The sequence below is a fragment of the Rhea americana genome, unplaced genomic scaffold, assembly GCF_003343005.1.
Source record: "Rhea americana isolate MKP2758 unplaced genomic scaffold, rheAme1 scaffold_101, whole genome shotgun sequence".
Lineage (NCBI taxonomy): Eukaryota > Metazoa > Chordata > Aves > Rheiformes > Rheidae > Rhea > Rhea americana.
In genome coordinates, this window is record NW_028185051.1 from 492023 (window position 1) to 514916 (window position 22894).

Genomic DNA, 22894 nt, shown 5'->3' on the forward strand with positions numbered 1-22894 from the left:
AACCTATCCAAACCCACTGTCTTCACTGCAGTCACAGGACACAGTCTTACTTTTGCTCTTGCTGAATAATATTGCGGATACACAAGCCAGAAGAGAATCTAGTTCACTGCCATAGTCTACACTAATTTTTGCATTGCTTATGGTAAAAATCTGTGGTTTTATTCCTAGTATTGCTGAAGTTTGCGGATCTGATTTGAAAGGAGGATAGAAAAAGGGAAATACCACAGTCTTTCCACAGTAGGATCACGGCTAAATCTTTTTTCAAACTAACAGATATCCAGAGCCAAATGTTTACAGCAAGTCACTAAARCTAAAACGCGTAAGTTATTAGAAGTTTAAAAGAGCTCTCAAGTAGAGACTAAGAATAAGCATCTTCACTCTGAAAACTACATTTAGTGTTCTCCAAGACAGTTAGAGAACACTCCCAACACAGTTACTTCCTCAGGCAACAAGCTCTTAGACCAACTTAGAATGCCCTATTTTGCACATAATTTAGGTTTGATTCAAAAAAGAATTTAAGTTTTGATGATCAGCCATATATATAAATGCTTAATCATGACCTATATTATACTTGTTTATTCCTGTTAAAAATACATTGCTATTGATATATGTTATAAAAGCACCAGTCCCAATTCCCTAATTTATTCAGGCAGGATTTTGCCTTTGACAGGAAACATATGGCTGTATTCTGAATACTTACTGTAATGCTTAAGGTAAAGCTAGAGGCTTACTGCAGTGTTTATATTCAAGAGACAGACAAGCAATTCAGACTGCCTACTAACCTGCACTGCCAGATCCCCTTCCTACAGTCCCTTGAGGGAGTGCAAGAGTTACAGAAGTTGAAACTGTATTTAAACTAGCCGATATAAATATGTAGCCTATACTGAAGTATTAAAGCAAATAAACTTCTGTCAAACTAGTAACCATTTTGCAAGATCCATCATACAGAGGTTGTTCTTATAAAAGTCACCTCCAGAAAAAAATTAAAACCCACTTTTCTTCCTTAATTATAGTACCATCTCATCACAGAATGGTCTCACAACCTCTAAAGAAAAAAACACCGTTCAGTGTTCCAAACACACAGAACTGGATGCTCATCTGGGTTAAGTCAGCATGACCTTACTGGCTACTGTGGGACTATGCAGATTTACTGTAGCTGAGGATCATATCTTCTTGTTTTTAGAGAATGTAGAAGATCTTATTAAATGAACCTAAAAGGGCAACCAGCCTCACAGTAATCATTAAAACTGCAGTACATGTTCAAAGGAAGAGTCTCTCTAGCCCTGTATCCTGTTTCCCACAGTCTCAACAAACACCTTGAAAAAAGCAAGCACAGGTCAAGCAAATACAGCATTTACCACTAGTGCCCTTCCAGCCTCCAAGTATTTTGAGAGCAGAGAACATCCTAAGACCAAAGTAGTTTGTCTGGTTGGTAACTGTAAAAAAAAAAAAATGTCCTTTATCATTTATATAGCTTCAAGGTGAAACTATATAAAATTTTTGCATCCATATCCAATCCATTAGCGATTTCAACACTTCTGAACACAGCTTCTCCAAGCTACTGAACTGTAGCCATGCTCATTGGTACATAAGGTCCCTTACATGAGCTGATGAGGATTGCCCTTGGTGAGATTAGTATAGATTGCATGCCCACAGCCAGTCATCTCATCCCCTGGCCCAGGAAKTACTTCTGAATAGGATCGACCAGGGTAAAATAAGGCAGATGCAAGTGATTTGCAGGGGTTAAACCCACAATTTAAGCAAATGTGAAACTTAAATTGGTTCAAATGATGTAATATATGTACTTCTAGCTCCTTGAAGCACTCTAGTTCCTTTCCCAAACCATTCACCCTGCCCTCTACTCTGATATGTAGTATAACCACTCACTCTCAGCATCTCTGCATGAATGATACAGACTGTCTAAGACCACCAAAGAACCTCAGTGCACTAGGGTAAACATGGTGGAAAATACCTTATTTTCAGAACTTCTGAATTCTGATGAAGAGGTTACGAGACTAGCACCTCAAAACCAGGAACTTCTGCTTTTTGGTGGCATGGAAACCAAGTAATAGCAAACAGCTATAACTCTCTGTTACCCCAGCATTTTGAACCAAAATACATCCTTACAAGGAAGGAAAATCCCTTTTCAGACTTCCAGGATCTAGAACTGTGAAGGGATAGCAAGAAAAACAAAAAGGGAGATAAGCTGAAGAGCTTTCACATGCCTCAGATCAATAGCACATGCCTCAAATCAATAGCACAAGATAGCACAGGAACAGATGTCCTCAACAGGACAGGGATACTGGTGAAATGGAGGAGCARCTTCTGGAGATGAGGCACACACAGATGATTTGCTTAAAAAAAATGCTTCACATGTTCATATAGTCTTATGCAGACTCTCAGTAACTACATTTTGCAAACAGCAGCGAACAAAAGAGAGGTATCCAAACACACACTTCCTGTCCTAAATAGAACAACAGGAAAAAAAAGGGGGGGAAAGGAAAGGAAAAGCTTCAGAATCCTCAAATCCAAGCAAGTTTCCACAGCAACATTCTTGTTTACTAGGCACAAGAGAAAGTCAGAAATTGTATTTGGGTTTGAATATTTCTTAACAGCTTTATTTTGTTGCACTTCTTTTTCTTTAAATGATGTCATTACCTAAAATGCTTTCACTGTGGTATTCAATTCTATTTTTTATTTAAAAAAGCAGAGCATAGTCATAGAAAATGAATCAATGTATTTTATAAAAACAACCAGTCTTTAAAAACACATCTTTAAAAAATGCTAAAAATATTACTGAAAAATTCTATGAAATTTGATAGTCTATACAATAGAAAATAATCACAATACAACTATCATTAAAAATAAAGTTTAGAAAATTTAAATAAGCTGCTCTAAATGTCCTTTGGAGAAGTCTTTGTCTTTGCTGCCTAAAGGCCCCTACTAGATACTGAAAAGCAGCTCATGAGACTATCCCCTTTTCAACAGAGTAAGAATATTTCAGTGTAATCACTAGAACTGAATGTAAACAGAATGAATCACCAGGTGATCAAAATGCAAGCAACAAACAGTTCAAAATGATGTATCATTTCAGTTCACAATCTGAACACAAGGAGTCAAAACACAAATGGGCGAATCTGGAGAGAACTTTGAATAAAGGACAGAAATGCATACTTCTTAATGGCATTTCAAGCCTGGACCTTCAATAACAGCCTGTTCAAGGAACACTTGGGCTGAAACTGAGAAGGGAATGTCTTGGGGTCACAACAGGACTACAGTAATCTGTGCTTTAGTCCACATGTACTGCTCCAGTAATGAACAGACAGTATGTAAACCACTAATTCTCAGGGACATGTCCAGGAAAAAGATGTAGGATCAGTACAGGGCAGATACAAGCAGCTCTGTCCTTTCCTCTCCGACAAGTGCCAGAGATCAAATACGCACTAAGGATTATCTGACTGACTTCATGATCCATGCTGCAGACCACTGAGAGCTGTAAACTGTAGCACTTCCAAAGCCCACATTCTGGGGTTGCTCAAATTACCCCAAAAGCTGTTTTGCTTACAGCAGCCATGATTTGGATGAGATGTATAGAAAGTCACCTCTGCTCCTCCCTACTCTTTGGGCTAATCTTTTATATTACTGGAGAAGTTCAGCAAAAAACAGAGTAAGACTCAATATCCCATGCRACCCGTAAACAAAACTGAGAATATTATGATGACATTCTACATTATTCGTTGTTGCTCAAGTCCATTAAAAACAGTTAAGCCAGACAGCTACATGGCAACTGAGATCCAATCAGCTGCAGCTATCACAATTCCAGATGGGTCAAGTTGTTGCCATTTTCAAGTTGCACAGAATTTCTGCTGACTTTTGTAGAATCTTCAGATCTTCCAAGCGTAGTGYTTCTACCAAAGCCAGGTGGTTTTTAAGATTTTCTTTGTCCCTTTTCAACTGGGAAATCTGAAGTTTATAAAAACGGTATGAAATTATTTAAGATTCACTTTATTTAGTGTAAGACATGAACATATAATTCTGGAAAGCTAAGTTGTGGAAGAGATTCTGTGCAACCATGTTGAAATTCAGTATTTTTGTATCTTCCACAAGAGTAGTTGTGGATGAAGAAAATTTGAAAAATATCATCACGTGGATAGGAAACATACTGGAACCAAGAAGAGAAAGGGAGACTGAAAATGTCTACCTGACATCAGACTCCTAAGCCCATACAAACCTCAAGATGTATTTCACAATTCAGTTAGGCTCACACTCCATGAATACATGTGTTTCCTTTGCAAAAAAAAATATATATATATGTATTTTCATAATCCCTTTCAATGATGATTATCCAACTTGACATTAGGTATACAAGTTTTTTTGCCAAAATTCAGAAAGGAAGGAGAGATTGTTTTTAASAGAGCTGTTACTTAGTCTTGGAGATCTCTCTTGGAGAAAAATGGCTAATTTCACAACACTGAAGGGTAGTTCATTTGGGTTGACCGGCTCTAAAGAGCACAGCCCTCACCTTCTGCAACATGGGCACCTCACAGCAGATCTGCGATATCTTCTGTTYCCACATTGTGTAAGTTTACATCCTCTTCTAAAAGATCACCCTCAACAAACACATTCACATAGTGGGCAATGGAAGGCTAAAAACTTTTAACCTGTTTACAGGGCTTTGAATAAGCTTTGTAATATGATCCACATTTTTGCTGCAGCTTGAAAATCTGCTGAGCATTTTAGTGGTACAAAAGCCTTTATTTCTTCAGTGAAGTCAATACGCTCCCCTCATTCTATTCTCACCCCTGAAAATTACACTACCATGTATTTATGAGAGGAGAAAAAGAAATCTGGGCTACCTTGTTCTTCTAACAAATTACCTGGAGAAGAACATGCTGCGTCTCCTCTACTAAAAAAAAGCATATTTTTTCTGTTACATTCAAAGTCTGCTCTTCATTTGTGGCTGAAACTACATCACCAAGCAGYGTTCTTTTCCAGCAGATACTAGAACCAAAACATTCAAACAACACAAAATCATTTGCTGTATTCCCCTACTGAACAATAAATCAATGGTTATACTAAGACATACTGTCACTGGTATAAGGCAAGTAAGGTTAACATACATAGGAAAGACACACAGCACTCAGACATCAAACTAATAATGCAAGGAAAATAGAAGAGAGGTTTAGTGGTCTGTAGCAGTGGTTCCTAATGCTGCTGGGATGACACTCCTTGCACTCCCACCCTTTCAGCCAAGGCCACAGTCAACACTTAGACTAACGCTTCTGGGCCTTACTGCTCTGCCATGCTACCACCAACTTCAGCAGCACCTTAGTAAGAAGTAAAAGTTAATCACATTCAGGTAGAATTTATTAGCATGGCTTCTGCTAAATATCACCTCACATAATAACACACCTTATGGGCTTTAAACTAGTGTCACAGGGATTTATTTGTAGAACAACTTATTCCACTCAGTAATGAATCTTCAAAACATAGATGGTCATCCAAATTAAAGCCACAAGAAAACATTTTTTTATTTATTATTACAAAAAATGTTCAGGCAACCATTTTCTGTCAGTGCTGGTTGAAGCAAATTTGTCATTTGGAATAAATGATCAAGACTGTACTRAGAGTCAATGGAGATGAGCTTCAGCAACATATTTAGCCTTAAAATTTCAGAAGCAGTCTCTGCAACGCAACCTCAGAGAAATCAAGCAGAGTTAATAGCACTTACAAGCCCCTCAAGCCACCAGAAATATAGTCTGGAATATGAACCTTAAAGTAATACCCAATTCTTGAAACAGAGAGGGAAAACAATAGTGTATGCCTAGTGTTTAAAACAGGAAAGTAAAAGACCAAAACARCAAGCAGGCCATGACATCACATTACATACTTTTTTTGATCTTTCTTCTTTGCCTCTCTCAGCCACAGTCAATGATATTGTCTCAGAAGATGCAAAACAATTACTTATCATAGTATCTTATAYGTGGAAAGAACAAGTAAAGAAAAATGAAACATATTCATTTGCTGAATATTTAAAGAGTACTGAAACTTACAATTCATCTTCTCCAAGATTTAATAACTTGAGGGCTGTGAGGAGTCTCCAAGATGGTCCATCCCATCCAAAGGTCAAGTTTCTAAAAAATGAGAATTACCAACAAGGAGAAAGTATACGTGACCTTTTATAGCATGACAACCATGCTCCTGACAAGTGCTTTGAAGAAATAATTTCTGGTCTTAGGGAATACAGGATTCCCTGACTCCTCTTACTCTGCTGCTGTCCACAGCTAGGAGACAGAATGGACCTTGAAGCCTATCTGAAGCTTTGATATTGGCATTTACCACTTGTATGCTCTTCCGCAAACAGCAAACATGTCAGTTTGTTAAAAAATAAGTAAGTAATTATTTTATGCTGGATTTTGACAACAGAAGCAAAATTTGACTCCCAGAAAAACAGAAATGAAAACCCAAACTGAACCTGATACCTACTCTAAAAAATCATGATTCTTTAGAATAGAAAGTTTCATATTTCTCTGGTTGTCCTGTGTTGGAAAATATCTGAGGAGAGTATCTGCGAAAAAAACACATTTTAAAAATTTAAATAAATATTACACAGGAGAAACCACAATCTTCAATTCTGAAATAACATTTCAGCCATATTTTACAAATGGACAAAGACCAAACACTGCAAAACCACAACATCTGAGTGAACTTAAATATAATCAAAAATTAATTTGAAAAAAAGCAATCTGCAATATTGTATTCTTATAATAGAAATCCTGACTCAAATTGAAGCTAATGAAAAACTTCTTTAGTTATTGAGGACAAGGGCTTCAATCTTGAAATCAGTGATAGMCTCTTAAGATATCCATTTGGAATCCCTACATAAATGCTGAATAAGAGTCACCATTTCACAAAAGGCAAAGTTACTAAAGAACACTTTCAATTAGAAATCTCAATTCACTAAATCCTGTGCAGTCCAAAGTGGTATCAAACACTATTCCACTTCTTAGAATTGGAAAATATTTTGATGRTACTAAAATTAATTTTAACAATGCCTTAATATGCATTGTGCATATGTGCACTGTGCATATAAATGCAAGTGTGTGAACTTCACTGTCCTTTAATTATTCCTTTTACCCAGATCTCCTTTTGAAGAGATGCAGCATTAACTTGCTCACATTCTGCTCTCCATTATTCTATCTCTCAATCTATATATCCAACCTGGTGAGACATAAACACTGCTGTGTGGGTTATCAACGGCAATAAATCCATATTCTAGGAGGAGTCGCTGGTTATCATGAGGCCCATAGCAGATAAACACTTCTTTGTATTTTTTGCACTGTGAATCTGTCCTAATTTCATAGCTTCTGGTCTGTTCATTAAAAGCAGCCTTTACCTTTGAGAAATTAAAAATAAGATATTTTACTTTATGGCAGGAAGAGAGGATAAAAAAAATTAATTACACCTTGAACATTAAAGACTGTCAATATTGGTCTATTCCCTAATAAYATAACAAAAGAATGCAAACATCTAGTGTTACAGATGTCTGAACAGGCAACTGATTTGGTGGATTCCACACTAGGACTACCTTATAAATATTAATATGAAGAACAAACATCAAAACCTTAGCCTGCAGGATGTACCACTCACCCTGTAGACAGAAACCCCACATCCACAAGTTAAAACAGCCTCATGCAGAGCTGGCCACTTTTGTGCTATCCCAGCTATCCAGGTGGAATTGCTCTGTACATGGCATTCTCCTCAGACTACACAGAAGCTGCTCTGAACCAAGGTAAAGGACTATGTAAGTCTTTAGATTTGTCATAGGATCTGAATCTTTTGGGGGAGCAGAGCAGGGTTATTTACAAGTGGCTCTTCCCAGTAGCTACACTGAAGGTAAATCTCACCCAAACTTTGTGCGCTGTCCCCATACCTTTGCTTTGCTACTTAACTAAAACATTTGAATCGTTATTATTCAACTGTCCCAGGCTGAATAACAAGTTCCAAGATATATATAAACTGCATACTCAGCACTCCACAGTGGAGTAGTGTCTTCCTGACAGACAATTTCCCCACTCTGCCATCTCTCACTGAACTCCAGACACTCTTAATCTATCACGTATATGCATACTGTACTGAGTTAGCGCATTTACAAATAAAGAAGCTAAATGATCTATTTTTAGTCTCTTACCTGAACATTTGGGCTGTGGTTTAGCAGATCTAAATATGGTGCCAAAGCATAAACATCTGGCTCAAGAGAGAAACATTCCCTCTGTGAATGTTTCATATATACTGTTCTGGTATTAACAGTGCACCAAGCCCACTCTAGGGCACTGTAGTTAAAAATAGTCTCTGTGTTCTCAGCAAACAATGGTTGCAGGGAAGAGAAAAAAGCCTTGGAAGATAGGTACAACTCATGGACCATTGTTCTCTGCTCCTGAGCCTTCCTTTTTAAAGGCTCAGGAAGAAGGCTTACTACATCTTGCTCCAAACAAACAGGACAAGTGTACATCTTGGGCAAAATATCAAGATATGGTTTCCACAAAGATTTCTCACCAGCATGCTTCTCTGCTATTAAAAACGTACACAGTGCTATCAAAGGAGATACAGGAGGCTTCCATCTGTTAAAAAATAAAATAAAATTACCAATACAGCAGACACAGAGGTAAGATAGGAAATGGCTGCAATAATATTTTCTGTCTTCTAGTACTTTAAAATGTTACAAATAGTTTCTACTTTAAACTTCTTTGTAGTTCATCTGTAAGTCCTTTTGATGATTTCAAAGAGGCTTTTGAGTTCATTTTATTGAAAAACTAAAAAAGCTGGCTTGTAGCAGCAATTTCAGGCTCACCATTTTTTGTTGTTTTTTGTTTCTTTTTTAAGATACAAAACAAGTACTCATTGCAGTATAGGCCTTTGCTCTGAACTTTTTAAAAGGCTGTGTTCACATCAGTGTTTTTTAACCTCATTTTAATCCCTTCTCTTATTAAAGCATATTCAAAGATTCCCAAGAAATCATTCATAACTGGCTGAAGCTATTTTAGTCCAAGCTGGCTTTAGGGGCAGGCCAAGTTCAAGCCAGTACTGTCTCTCCAACTCTGCCTGGCTAAAACGGACTGTTCTGTGTCCAAATCTTTCTTATCTGAGCATTCCACACATACAAAAGACCACAAGAAATACTCCTAAAAGYTAGGGTCTGCAGTTTAAAATCCTACTACCACTTAAGATGATTCATCTAGTAATGAGCCAAACCACAGAAAAGGCCAGCTGAGAAAGTCTTGTTTTCCTTTCCTGCCACAAATGTCACTTTTCACTTACTTTGTAATGTATTCTCCTAAGCAGCTACTAAGGACAGTGTCTGTGGTGAGTAAGCATTTTTCAGGCAATGAGATAACGAGTTCCCCTGCCTATGAGGGAAAAAAAAAAAAACCAGAACACACAGAATACACATACACACACACACACATAAAAAGAACAGTAAAGGTCAAGTGTAAAGGGCTCTTTTAGCACACGATTTCTGAAAACAGAAACATTCCCCAGAGAATACCAGGAAGCACAAGGATGAGATGCCCAACTTGATGGAAACTGGCATGGTTTTAAGACAGTCACAGTCCAGGGAAGGAGGATGACTGCAGTCAGTATGAACTGTCACTGCTAGAGAGTTAGTTGTTCACAGGGTTTGGTGCCTGGCTGATCAGCATCATCACTTTTGCACTGATACATATTTTACATTAGATCTTACAAATATCTGGACTTGTATCAGCACAGCAGTATGAGAAAGAGCTATTTAAAGCCATGTTTATCCTGTCCTTGTTTGCCAAGACTGTGTCTGTGTAAACCAGCCTTCCTGTTTGGCTTGAGCCATATGTGTTCAGCCCCATAAACAGAGGGCATAGATCTTCCCTTTCCATTCTACATCTGAGTTTCCACTGCATCTCTTGCTACATTCTCTACTCCACAAAAGGCTCAGTGTTTGGTTTGATTATTTTAACACATYGTATCAGTATTTAACATATTGCTCTCATACTAGTTACAAAACCTTTCTGATAAGCCTGTTCTCTGAAGGCATTTTTCAGCCCAAGCTCAGACTTTCTGTGTCAATACCTGAAGGGCAATGTACTTTTTCTCATTCCCCTTTTCTAGTGGGAATGTTTGAGGAATCACATTTTTTTTTTTAGTTGGTCTACCAAGAAAGAAGAGGGACACCAAGGCGAGGTAAAAGCAGTGGTGTCACACTATGGCTGAGCTAGTCTAACAGTAAAACGCTGCTTAAAGGGCTGGTCTCTTTCTTCCATCTCCATCCCTAWTATCCCACTTTTCCCTGTTGTCAGCACTGGTTTGACCAAGGGGAGCCATTTCAAAGAACAAAGTTAGCAAAGCTAATCACTTTTCTTAAGAGTGTTTTCTGCTATTTTAGCTCCCCGATGCACAAAGATGAAAAGATTGCTAAAGCCCCAGACCAARAAAAGCTGTGGGAGACTACAGCTAAAGGAGAATGCATACAGGAGGAAAGGGGCCAGCTCCTTCTGGTATCAGCTAGCCATTGATTCCCTTAAACTGCAACATGAAACTAAACAATAAATCGTTGTAGACGAGGACAAGAGTTACTTCATCCAACAAGTCCTCAGTCCACAGAGGAGATCATCTTGCAGATTATAACTACACTGCAAATTCTAGTATTAGGCTAGAAACTACATCCACCACAGGATGGACTTTATGCAGACTTTTGAGCTTTCTGTGTTGCAAATAYCACTACATCCCAGAGAGCTCAGAGAAGCTCTTCCATAAGAATCAACATTACCAACCTGAAGAGCTTTCATTGTCATCAGTCCTCTTCCTGTATCTGAAGAAGCAGAAACAAAGAGGATGCTTATAGTAAAATATAGAAAACTATAATAAGCTGCAGAAATTAACCTTGCCTGCAAGGCAAAACTCTAGAAGAATATACATATATCTTACAAATTATAAAAAACACTTATGGCTTGTTCCAGATATACAGCTAATTTCTTTGTTCTTTGAGTCTCTTTATTTTTCTTCTACTTTTCAGGATCCTGTAAAAGTCYGTTCCCCTACATCCCCAGCAACACTTGCTGTCCAGTTCCATACATTACTATCTTTTTTTTTTCCACTTTTTCTTTAAACATGTCCTTCATCACTGGCTGCCACTCWAGGTTTGAGCTTTAACTGTACCTTACAGTTTCTAGTCACAATATTTTTGTCTGATTCATAATATCTTCTCTACTCTCCTTAAATACAATACTACAAAAGTTTTTGAAATACAGTCTAATTAAAGAGAAAAAAAATGCAAGTATATTTATCTTTCTTGCAAACAGCCATGTGTCTTCACTACTAAATGAATCTCATCTTTGCAACCGTTTACTTATTCATTAGATATCATAGCTCTGTTGAAACAGTATGCAAAAAAACAGGATGAAGAAATGATAACAAGGCTAGGTTCTAAATCTGGAAACACTTAAGAGATAACATTTAAAACCTCAATTTCTCCAAGGAATTCTGCACAGGTCTGCATATGCTTTGTAGCAGATTCTCATGCTGAAGCTTTATACAAGAGTATCTTTATATAAGAAACAGTTTACAGGACTTCAGGCCTCCACATCTACTCATAACGCATTAAATTATATTCCTGTGCTTTTGCTAGAAGTCCTTGAAGAAGTAATGGTAATTGAAGACAGCCAAGTGTGTGATTTAAAACAAAAGTAGGAATCAAGCATCTTTAGAAGAAACAGCAGTATGTACCATCAATAAATAATTAAAACATTACCCCCAAACTCTGCTGGCCTTAAATTACTGTCTTCAAAACCTCTGTCTTTCAGCCACTTCTTTAGTTTAATGTATTCCAGCTTGTGACTACAGTTGACTTAAAAAAAAAAAAAAAAAAAAGTGAATTAATACTATAAAAGATCATTCTAGCATAAAACAAAAGAAGTTCAAAAACATTATTGTATATCCAGAAAATGCGTGTTTTGGATATCTTAGTGCAACACGATAGGAAAGCAAAAAAGGCTCCCCTCTCATTAGTTTGCTAAGTTCTGGGCCTCTGGAAACTGGGAGTCCTCAGAACTGCAGGAGTTATTCAGCACATTCCAGGGCCAAATAAGAATAATGTAGTACTTCCCATTAGTCAGAAAAAAAGAGCTCACAATACCCACCATGCCTCGGAACTGTAAATTACTGCCAAAATCTTTGTACAGAAAAAGATGACATTTATAAATGTTAGTTTCAGAACTCAAAGGTGTTTGGCAAATATTCCCCTTGGACAAGCAATTGATTAATTTACTATTTAGCGTTAGTTCCATGGATTATATATACCTCCATTCATAAAACTCTGCAAGTGTTTCCTTCTTCTCTTTCGACCTGTCCGACCTCTGTTTTTCTTCATATTAAGAAACAAGTTTTGCCTTAGACAACCTGAATTWAAAAAAAAAGTTCCTTAAAAACGTTTAGTGTTTGTTTCACCTATTACACATTTTTTATCTCAATTAGACAAATCAAAGCACCACCTACTAAACATACTGTTCTTTAAAGGTTAGAAAATATGCTACAAGTAAGCCTTTAAATGATGATGAACAATGTGAGTGAAGGCTTTAAGCTGTCATCTTGGCCAAGGTACAASCATAGTTCTCTACAGGAAAAGAAATATTGTAATTTATGTACACAAAACTAAAGTATTTTCAAACAGAAAATGTACTACACTTTTTGAAAAGTGACATATACAGTCTCTGTAGTTTATTCCTYCTAACAGCAAGAATAACAGAATGGAGACATCAAATAAAATCATCTATGTGTGAAACAATCTTACCCCACATACATATGATCACAAAATCCAATATCATACACCACAATAATATTACTCCTCAGGTACTCCAACATCATTCMTGTTCATTCAACAAGCATAATTAATAAATTGCATCAACCTTATTGTTTACAGCATAGACCCTAATAGATGGGTGTATTTAATTTCTCCTTGCCAACATCATTAACTGAATTTCAGAACAGCAGTTTTTGCTTGAAATTAGAGCTGTAAGAGTCAAGAAAAGACAGCAACACCAACGCACTCCCTTCTGCCATCCAAGGCACAACCCGTGCAAGCTGTAAGCRTGCCTGAGGATGCCAATCATCCAGGCAGAGAGGCAAACCCCTTTAGGAGAGAGGCTGCTTTTAAAAAAAATCTCTTTCCTGCTCAACATAAACTTCTTGGTGGTGAGAGAAAGGGAGAGAGAGAAGGYGCGTCTGTGTGCGCCCAAGGGGAAAAACCGCACCAGAAAACAGGCYGCTTCACCACCACATAACCAGGCCTCTCACTGCATTCCCGGTCTTCCGGGAATCCCTGCTCCCTGCTGCTTCACCGAGACAAGCACCGCCTGGGGCCATTCGTGCTCCCCTCACATTTCGGGGGGGTGGGGGGAGGAGAGGAGAGGTGGTGAACCACAAAGATTCAAGAGAGCAATGAGAAATCTCCTGTCTCCCAGGCGCAGCCAGCAGCACTCCCGGCCGCCTCCTGGGGAACAGGGAAGAGGAGGCAAGCGAGCACCCTGCCCACCCTCCCCAGCGCCGGCCCACCTAGCGCACCAGCCGAAGCGGCCGCCACTCCCCACCGTCGYCCGCCGCCGCCGACCGTTACCCGCCCCCCGGCCGTTGCCCGCCTCGCGCCGCCGCGGGAGGCGGGGCCTCGCTGGGCGCCATCTTAGTTGCGTTCTTCCTGCGGTAGAGGCGGTGTGTGGAGGGTGTGTGGGCRGTGGCCGGCTTGTCCCGCCCTGTGGTGCTGCGCAGGGCTGAGGAGCGCTGCAGGTGGGTCGGGGAGCGCTGCCTGCCACGGCGAGTCCGGCGCCTCCGCGCACGTCCCGGCTGCCCGGTGCGGTTTGGGGGTAAGGGGTCGGTCCCCCGTAACGGCCCCGTAACTCCGCAAGCGGAGTCCGCTAAGGAGTCGGGTTTAATCTTGGCTTGCGGGTTCGCTTTGGGTTCCAATTAAGAAGAAAAGTGGGTCCTTGGGAGCTGGTGGAGAGAAAAGCGTGCCGATCTGCAACGAAAACGAGATATTACGGCAAGCCAGGAGGGTGGCTTCTGGCCCTGGTGAAGTCAGTCAGTAACTGGGCAGGCTTTTACGTTTGTGTTCTTAGCGGCTGCTTAAGATTTCTTCCTCGCTAGACGTCTRCTCGTGGTTAATTACAAGTTAATTTGGAGGAGAAATAGGAATTGAATCAAAAGCGAACAAAGCAATGTTTTACACTTGTTTTTATGGGGGCAATACAGCTTAAGTGGGCTGTGTCTACAAAAAAAAATTCTCAAGCATGTATTGTATCTAAAGCATGTGTTAAACAGAAAGAACAGTGTAGCCAATGCAGACCACATTTTCTGTCTATTTCTGTCTAAAAATGCTAAAACTAATTATGCTACACTCCTGGCACTTAAAGGTCAAGCCACTCGGTGGGGGGTTGGGGGGAGGTGTTTTGGTTTTAAAACTTTGATTGCATCAGTGCTTGAGCTGAACTTGCTGAATATCCTGGAAAGAAGGAAATGACCTTTCTGTAAGGTGTACCTACAGAAGAGCTTTTCCCATCAAAATTTAACTGAGCATTTCAGGTGCTTAGTCGGTGACTTTTACCCAGTCAGTGGTTGGGCTTTCTTCAAAACATGAACACAAAACATGTATTTCTTAGTTAATAATCTAAACTATTTTAATAAGTTAGAGGTAGTGTCTATTCTAATATGACTTTATGTAATTCAAAATGGAATTCTAAATAGAACTTTTCAGAAAAAAAAATACAATCCATTTCAAACATCCATCTTTGTTTGTTCCAAGGTGAAATTTTCTTCTTTTCTGTTTGCAGTTAGTGTAATTTTGGCATACGTTCAGAGAAAACAATGTCCAGCGTCCCAGTGGCTGTGGTGACAGGGGCCAACAAAGGGATTGGCTTTGCAATTGTGCGGGCTCTATGCAAGCAATTCCCAGGGGATGTGTACTTGACAGCCCGAGACCCTGGACGTGGCCAGGAAGCAGTGGCTAAGCTGCAGAAGGAAGGGCTGCATCCTCTCTTCCACCAGTTGGATATTGATGATCTGCAGAGCATCAGAACTTTCCGAGACTTCCTAAAGGAGAAATATGGAGGGCTGACTGTGCTGGTTAACAATGCAGGGATTGCTTTCAAAGGTAGGAAGCTGATTGTCTGGGAAGGTCATGTGTGCTGTAAAGTTGCATGAAGAAAGATAATAAACACATTAAGGATTTTATGAAGCTTTTTGTACAGGGCTTTTGTGCCAGTGGCATGCTGCCTTTTTGGCTGGGCAAGTTGCCTGTCTTTTCAAGCATAACAAGAAGGCAAGGTGAAAGGGCTCTTCCTTTTCTACATGCACAGTTGGCCTATCAGTATGTCTAATGATTCCCTAGAAGATAGTATTTACTTCATGTACTAAGCATGAAGGTAATTTAGGTGCACAGTCGGCTTGCTGCATATGAGCAGGGTTGGGTTTATTGCCTCTGTGCCGCTGAGTTTCACTAGGCCCAAGGGAACTCACCATTGCATAAATATCACCTATGCTCTTCTGGGATCTGTATTTTCTCTCTTCTGCCTTGTGCTTTTTCTCTTCTACAAGCCTCCTTGTACTATGTTAGCAGTGGACATTGTCCTTGACTTCAGCAAGGCTTTTGACACTGTCTCCCGTAACATCCTCCTAGAGAAGCTCTGGAAGTATGAGTTAGATGAGTGGACAGTGAGGTGGATTGAGAACTGGCTGAAAGGCAGAGCTCAGAGGGTCGTCATCAGTGGGGCAGAGTCTAGTTGGAGGCCTGTGGCTAGTGGCATCCCCCAGGGCTCAGTACTGGGTCCCATCCTGTTCAGCTTTTTCATCAGTGACCTGGATGAGGGGACAGAGTGCCTCCTCAAGCAAGTTTGCTGACGATACCGAGCTGGGAGGAGTGGCTGACACACCAGAGGCCTGTGCTGCCATTCAGAGAGACCTGGACAGGTTGGAGAGGTGGGCAGAGAGGAACCTCCTGAGATTCGACAAGGGCAAGTGAAGGGTCCTGCACCTAGGGAGAAATAACCCTAGGCACCAGTACAAGCTGGGGGCTGACCTKCTGGAGAGCAGCTCTGCAGAGAAGGACCTGGGAGTGCTGGTGGATGACAGGTTGACCATGAGCCAGCAATGTGCCCTTGTGGCCAGGAAGGCCAATGGTCTCCTGGGGTACATTAGGAAGACTGTTGCCAGCAGGTCGAGGGAGGTGATCCTGCCCCTCTGCTCAGCCCTGGTGAGGCCTCATCTYRAGTRCTGTGTCCAGTTCTGGGCTCCCCAGCACAAGAGAGACATGGAGCTACTGGGGAGAGTCCAGCATAGGGCTGCAAAGATGATCAGGGGTCTGGAGCACCTGCCCTATGGGAAATGTCTGCAAGAGCTGGGCCTGTTTGGCCTGGGGGAAGAGAAGACTGAGGGGGGGATCTTATCAATGTGTCTAAGTACCCGAAGGGAGGGTGCCAGGGGGACAGGGCCAAACTCTCTTCAGTTGTCCCATGCRACAGGACAAGAGGCAATGGGCAGAAATTGAACCACAGAAAGTTCCACCTGAAAGTGAGGGGTAATTTCTTCACTGTGAGAGTGACAGAGCACTCGCACAGGTTGCCCGGAGAGGTTGTGGAGTCTCCTTCTCTGAAGATATTCAAGGCCGGCCTGGATGCAACCTTGTCTAACATGCTCTAGGTGACCCTGCTGAGCRGGGGGGGTGGACTAGATGATCTCCAGAGGTCCCTTCCAACCTTACTGATTCTATGTTCTGTGCATTGTCTGCTCAAGGACTACAGCATTTAAAAAAGAACCTTCAGCCCTGCGTGCTCGTAACATCTTAACCTATCTTGACTTCCTTAGGCTTTTTGATTACCTACAGAGCAGTTAACCTAAATCTTGCTGAGCCACAGTCCTGAGTAAGAACTAACTCCTTCGTTCTCCAGCAGAMAGGTTGAGAAAGTGAAGGAGGCACAACAGTTGTGAAGAGTGTAGAAGAGTGCATTTGCCTCATAGGTGTTTTTAAAAGTAAATGGAGATTCATGTTAGCTCCAGATRGAGCAGATCTTGAGCATGATCAATTACTAGTTCATTTCCCTGTCAGCACAAACTTGTTCTTCCTGTATCTTGGGGGGAGGAAGAGGGAGGCTGTTTTTTTTAATTTCTTTGCCTGATCTCCAGATGGGACATGTTCCAGCACAGCATAAGTGCTGACTGTCATCTGCTCATGATATGAATTAAGGAGGCCTGTCAGGTAGTATGGATCAAGCCTCACACAGTGCTGAAAATGGAGCTTCTAATGTATTAGAAATGCAGCAACTCTGAGTTCTAGTTACTCTGTGTATTTTACATGGTACTTTGTGGCAAGACTGCTTATGTTCAAGATAGGCTTTATAGGGCTGAACTCTTAACATAGTTGAGCTCTAGGGTGAGTTTTTGATAGGATGTGTTATCACTGTCAGACACTAAATTTGTCATTAAATTATCAGTTCAGTTTATTTGTGCTGCTGTACAGATAGTCCAGCAAAGTCCTTGGTCCAGAGGAAAAAAAAAAAGTTCCTCTATGAAATGGATATGTACTCAGGGGTTGCCTTCTGAACAAAGTTCTGTCAGAACTGTCATAATGTTTATTAAGCCTAGGGAGAGCGTATCAGTCAGATGTTAGAGGCAATATATATCTAGTCAGACAAATGAATGAGGTTTTGGGATCTAGTGGAACTTTGTTGCTGAGTGAGTATGAAAGCAGGAGTTCAGGATTGTGTGGGTTTTTGCTTTTTTTTCTCCTCCCGCTGTCATAACTCTTGCAATAAGTATATCATGGTCTGGCCTTTGTATCAGGTTTAAATGTAAGCTAGTGTTCTGCAACCTTTGATGGAATGCCTGTTGCTCAAGAGAGTAGACAAGTCAGTAAATAAAGCTGTGTTTTGCAGTAAAAATTTAACTAGATTAAATACTGAATGACCTCTTACTGCTTCTCTTTTGAGTTGACATGGTCTGGGCTATGTCCAGACAAGTGGAGACCTGCCTAATCTATGCAGGTGGCCTTTTCCACTGCACAGGCTGTGTCTGTAGCAGATGAAGAGGAATGCTGTTGCTTTGTAACTCTTACTTTACTCTCATAACTGGAGGAGGCTTAGCATATGGCRTTGTTGCTGAGCTAATTTGTCAGATCATAGCGCATCCTGTCCCCCTTTTGGTGGTGGCAAGCTGTCAATGGTGTCTTGTGAAAATGATTTCACAACGTACATTTGTTGTGCACTGTACTGTACTTCATTTCATACATTTACAGTGCAGTTTACACTGACCTCAGTCAGCTCCCTTTTCTTTCCTAGCTGCTAATACCCACTCTTTCCCTTGTGTCACAGCAGATCTGTCAGTTCATGGGAATGATTTGTGAAACATCTTTACTGTTTTCTTTTTTTTTTCTTCAGATTGCACTATATCTTGCCTCTCTACATTCTCTATTCTACTTTTACATTGCCTGTTGCAATTCTGCGCTGCCCTGGCCCCCAAGTCTCAGCTGGCAATCCAGTAAACAGGACAACATACTAGTCAGGAGGAGGAAGCAGTTGTGTGCCCTGGTTTTATGTTAATACCAGGGTAGTCCAATTTTCTGGAACTTCAGAAGCAGCATCATAGGTTTAGGCCTTCTTCCTGATTTCTCCCCTCCTATCCCCCACCTCGCTCCCCAAAACACAGAGGTAGGCATGTCAGTGTGGCAGCAAAGTGTTCTACTGTGCACCTAGGAGAAGGGACTTCCAAGATTACTTGGATGTGGTGGTAGCCACCTGGGTTGTGAACACTGGATGTGAGTAGGTAAAGGAAAGGCATTAGACAGGTTGAGGCAGCATATCATTCCTCATTTCTTCTACATAAAAGGCCCATGGGTCTGCAAATGACTCTGCAGAGTCACACTATCAGCTCTCCTGAGGCAAATTTAAAATCTTCAGCTAAGAAGAGGTGAAACATCATTGGYCTATTACTAAAATAATTTTGCGTAGCTGGATCTTTTCATTAAAAAGAATGCTAGTGTTAGTGATGTTGCATTTTTTTTCTCTTCTGTGTATTTTAATTGCTTAAGTGTCTGTTCCCTAGTTATTAAAAAAAAAAGAAGAAACTAAGATAAACTTGTTTTTCAGTAGTTCTGTTACTTCTTTTCAAATAGTAGTATAACTGTTTTTTTTTTTAATTCTTTTTCCTTCCCTTGCTGCCACCTCCTATCAAAAGTTGCTGACACTACCCCATTTGCAGTCCAAGCAGAGGTTACAATAAAGACAAACTTTTTTGGAACCAGGAATGTTTGCACYGAACTGTTGCCTCTTGTGAAGCCTTACGGTGAGTTTAACTTAACAGGTAGAGAAATAGTTCTATGTGAATTTTGCTGCTGATTAAATGGCAAAATCCTGTCCTGTCTCAGAAGTACACTGCCCCATAGCAGGAAGAGTATACCTTGCTGCCATAAAAGAGAATAGAGATAGCTTGTGGGATTTCTTATTCCAACTRTTCTCTCTTGTATATATTTAAATGTGCTTTCTGTCCAGTTGCATTCTTCTGTTATGGACTGGAGCGAAATTCTTATGGCACCCTTAAGATGAAATGGAGAGCTTACACATGTTCTTTTCATGACAGCTGCCTACATAAAAGGTTCTTGCTTAAGAAAGGATAGTTTGAGGATACAGCTAACATAAAGAAGTATCTAAAAATGGAATGTGTCAATTGACTTTGTGACATGTTTGTCCTTGCAACTTCTGAAGAAGCCTTCTCCACAGGCTTGTTGGTCTGTCTCTAGTGTCACAGCCTTTGCTTTGTATCCAGTATTTGCAAATATCAAGGGATGTAGTTATAAACAGCACCTGAAGATTAACATCACTTTAAGCTACCACGCTTAGGTGATGTTAGAAGGCTCTAGAGTAAAACACTTACTAAAAAATGGTAAATACAGCGGAGGAGACCACAATCAAAAAAGAYAGACATCAATAATAAGAAGGTATTAGCAAAATGCAGTAAATTTGTACTCATCAGGCTACTGTCCTGCACAAAATGCTGCTGTTTTCCTAACACTGGAGCACTAAAAATGATCTGGATTACTGCTGGTGTATCACAGGTAATCTGAAAGAGGGATATTTGGTTCAAACACTCGCATTAAATCTAAGGGTTGGGGTTTTCTTCGTTTGTTGTTAATGCAAGTATTTTCAAAACTTGTGATCGACAGATCTTTGCGTGAGTGTAAAAAAATGCTGCTATAAATATAGTCTATGTTAGTGATTAAATAYGTCTAGGTTTTTAAGAAAAAAAGGAGTACAGTACATGGGATAGAAGCTGGGGACTCTTAACCTCTAGGGAGGGGGGAAAGGACAGAAAAAAATACTTCTCGAAGAGGGGAAGTGTGTGAAGTGCCAAAATTGTAAACTGTTTTCCTTGTGCTAAGGGTTAAGRACAGGCAGTATTAATTTCTGTGGGCTTTCAGATCTAAATATTTCTGTTAATTCCTAAGCTCACAGCCCAAATTGTTGTGCACTGTCAAAAAAGCACAGGATAGCAGTGTAACAAACAATTGTGGGGGAGATTAGTGAATTATTGATCGAACTGACTCATCTCCCTGTACTAAAATGGTGGGAGATGGATAGCATACTGCAGCTTTGCATGCTGAGACATATAAATATCCAGGTACTCTGCGTACAAGCTAATGGTCTCTGTGCATTAGGACCCAGATTGCTTTTGCTGAATTCAGTATTCTTCTGGCTTTTGGGATGTGTTCTGGTGRCACCTTGCTCAAATTATTGCAGAAGTGAGAAGACTTTCCACCAGAATATCAAGATTGTATTTAAAATTTAGCAACTATTACTGAGGAAACCATTTAGTACTATGAATATGCCTGTAGATTTTAACAGGCTATTTCGTGGCAGCATACCTTCTCTTTGACAGAGAGCTTTTGTAGGTTTGTACCTTGAATTACCTTTTCTAATGGAATTCAGTAGAAACGTTTAACATTCAATGAACTGTTATCCTCCAGAGGCTCTGCAAGACAATCCACGTGAAATGTTTTACAGGTATTCGCTTAAGTAGTGAATACATGATTGCAGAACAAGTTCATTTCAATTTTGGGGCTTGTTCGGTGTGTGTAAAAGTAATTAATTAGTCTCTATTTTCTTTTACCAGGCAGAGTGGTGAATGTCTCTAGTATGGTAAGTAGCTCAGCTCTGGCAAGTTGCAGCAAAGAACTTCAGCAAAAGTTTCGCAGTGACGTGATCACTGAGGAAGAATTAGTGAAACTCATGACAAAATTTGTAGAAGATACCAAGAAGAATGTACATGGGAAGGAAGGTTGGCCCAATACTGCCTATGGGGTATCCAAAATTGGTGTCACAGTCTTGTCCAGGATTCAAGCCCGGATGTTGAATGAGAAAAGAAAAGGTGACCACATCCTTCTCAATGCCTGCTGTCCCGGGTGGGTGAGAACAGACATGGCAGGTCCTCAAGCCCCTAAATCACCAGATGAAGGGGCTGAGACCCCAGTTTACTTAGCCCTTTTGCCTGCTGATGCTGATGGGCCTCATGGCCAGTTTCTTAGTGACAAAACTGTTCGAACCTGGTGAGCCACATGGAAGTGGTAACATAGCTGTGGTTCAGACTGTGTCCTGGGAGGGCACTTACCCGGAGCAGTCTTGTCGTGTCCCCACAGCACCAGGGTCTGTTATCATTACAATGATAATTACAGTTACGGTACTTCTSCTGTACCTCCCAGCTTACAGCAGTGTCCGTTGGCCTCCACATACCATTGACCGTGTCGCCAGAAATCTGATTTTTGGGTGTACCTGCGCAGATGATGTGAATTAGTATGATATTGCCCTAATGTAGAGTTACTTGGCCTTGTTTTACCTGAATTTACTCTTAATTAAATAATTGCCTTTCTGTCACTCTCTTTGAAACAGCCCAACTCTGACATGGATTAGGAAGCAAGTGCCTTACCTTTTTTCAGTGCAAAAGGGCTTTCTGTGAACCACACTTGCTTTGGGGGGTTGTAGGGATTTTGTCTTTTTGTTTTTAAATGTAGATTTCTTGTTTTGCTATAGTCTGACCAGTTTGAGGGAAGGTTAATAAGACTGGAACAAGGTTGCTGTTACATAGAGATTCCTTATTATTGTTACAAAACAGAATTAGGTGAAAATAAAAATAATGATTTAACATTAACAAAAAAAAATCTGTTGACTTTATTAATGTCTGTATTAACATGCATATCAAAAAATGATTACTTACTGGTTTATATTTGAACAATTGGTTTATCCTGATTCTGAAAATCTATAATATATGTTTGAACATACATCTACATTATCTACACCTAGATTTGATGCTGGAATATATGATGTTCTGAACATATAAAGAGAAAATAAACGAAAAACTAATTTTCTGAACTATTTTCTAAGACTTGTATTTCATTTATTACACAGTCAGAAGTTACTGTATTTAAAAACCTGGATTAAGTGCTATCCTTGTATTAGAAACAGTGAACTGTGGATGTTACAGTAGTGTTACAAGGTAGGACTGAAATACATAATTATTATGGTAACCAAAACAAGTCATCAAAGCAATATCACAAGCAGGGCAAGCAATGATATGGAGAGCACCAATTTTGTTTTAAGTTTTGACTATTGCATTTCAAACTCTTAACCTTGAAAGGCTACCAGAGAATTTCAAGGCCTGACCTGGGCAGGAGAGCAGGTATATGCCTGTACCTCTGTGGAACACTAGTGAAATTAAAGCATTTTTCCATATATCTCTGTCATATCTCAACCTTGCAAAGTGTTAAACATTGTGTGAACAGGCAGAAAACAGCACCTTATTTGTACAGACTCACAAGTCAGGGCTCAGCTTGCTGGGC

At 40.2% G+C, this 22894-nt stretch overlaps 2 protein-coding genes across 6 annotated transcripts; one reads left to right on the plus strand and one right to left on the minus strand.

Moving 5' to 3' along the window:
- Positions 1-2872: 2872 nt before the first annotated feature.
- On the minus strand, positions 2873-13718 carry SETD4 (SET domain containing 4). Of its 3 annotated transcripts, XM_085304598.1 has the most exons (11): positions 13582-13718; positions 12331-12429; positions 11783-11878; positions 10806-10843; positions 9319-9407; positions 8192-8621; positions 7222-7396; positions 6487-6568; positions 6054-6134; positions 4878-5001; positions 2873-3963 (listed from the first exon to the last, which is right to left on the minus strand). In XM_085304598.1, the coding sequence occupies exons 2-11, from the start codon at positions 12398-12400 to the stop codon at positions 3829-3831; spliced, it is 1320 nt and encodes a 439-aa protein (XP_085160724.1). In that variant the 5' UTR covers positions 12401-12429; positions 13582-13718; the 3' UTR covers positions 2873-3828. The 3 variants fall into 3 exon arrangements, with proteins under 3 accessions (XP_085160724.1, XP_085160734.1, XP_085160744.1); XM_085304608.1 differs by lacking the exon at positions 11783-11878; XM_085304618.1 differs by lacking the exon at positions 4878-5001 and having other exon boundaries at positions 3889-3963.
- On the plus strand, positions 13693-22427 carry LOC146601472 (carbonyl reductase [NADPH] 1-like). 3 transcript variants are annotated; one of them, XM_085304632.1, is made up of 4 exons: positions 13693-13809; positions 14850-15169; positions 19243-19350; positions 21175-22427. In XM_085304632.1, exons 2-4 carry the CDS (start codon positions 14884-14886, stop codon positions 21609-21611), a joined length of 831 nt encoding a protein of 276 aa, XP_085160758.1. In that variant the 5' UTR covers positions 13693-13809; positions 14850-14883; the 3' UTR covers positions 21612-22427. The 3 variants fall into 3 exon arrangements, with proteins under 3 accessions (XP_085160758.1, XP_085160775.1, XP_085160766.1); XM_085304649.1 differs by having other exon boundaries at positions 13798-13873; XM_085304640.1 differs by lacking the exon at positions 13693-13809 and adding an exon at positions 13810-13886.
- The last annotated feature ends 467 nt before the right edge of the window (positions 22428-22894 follow it).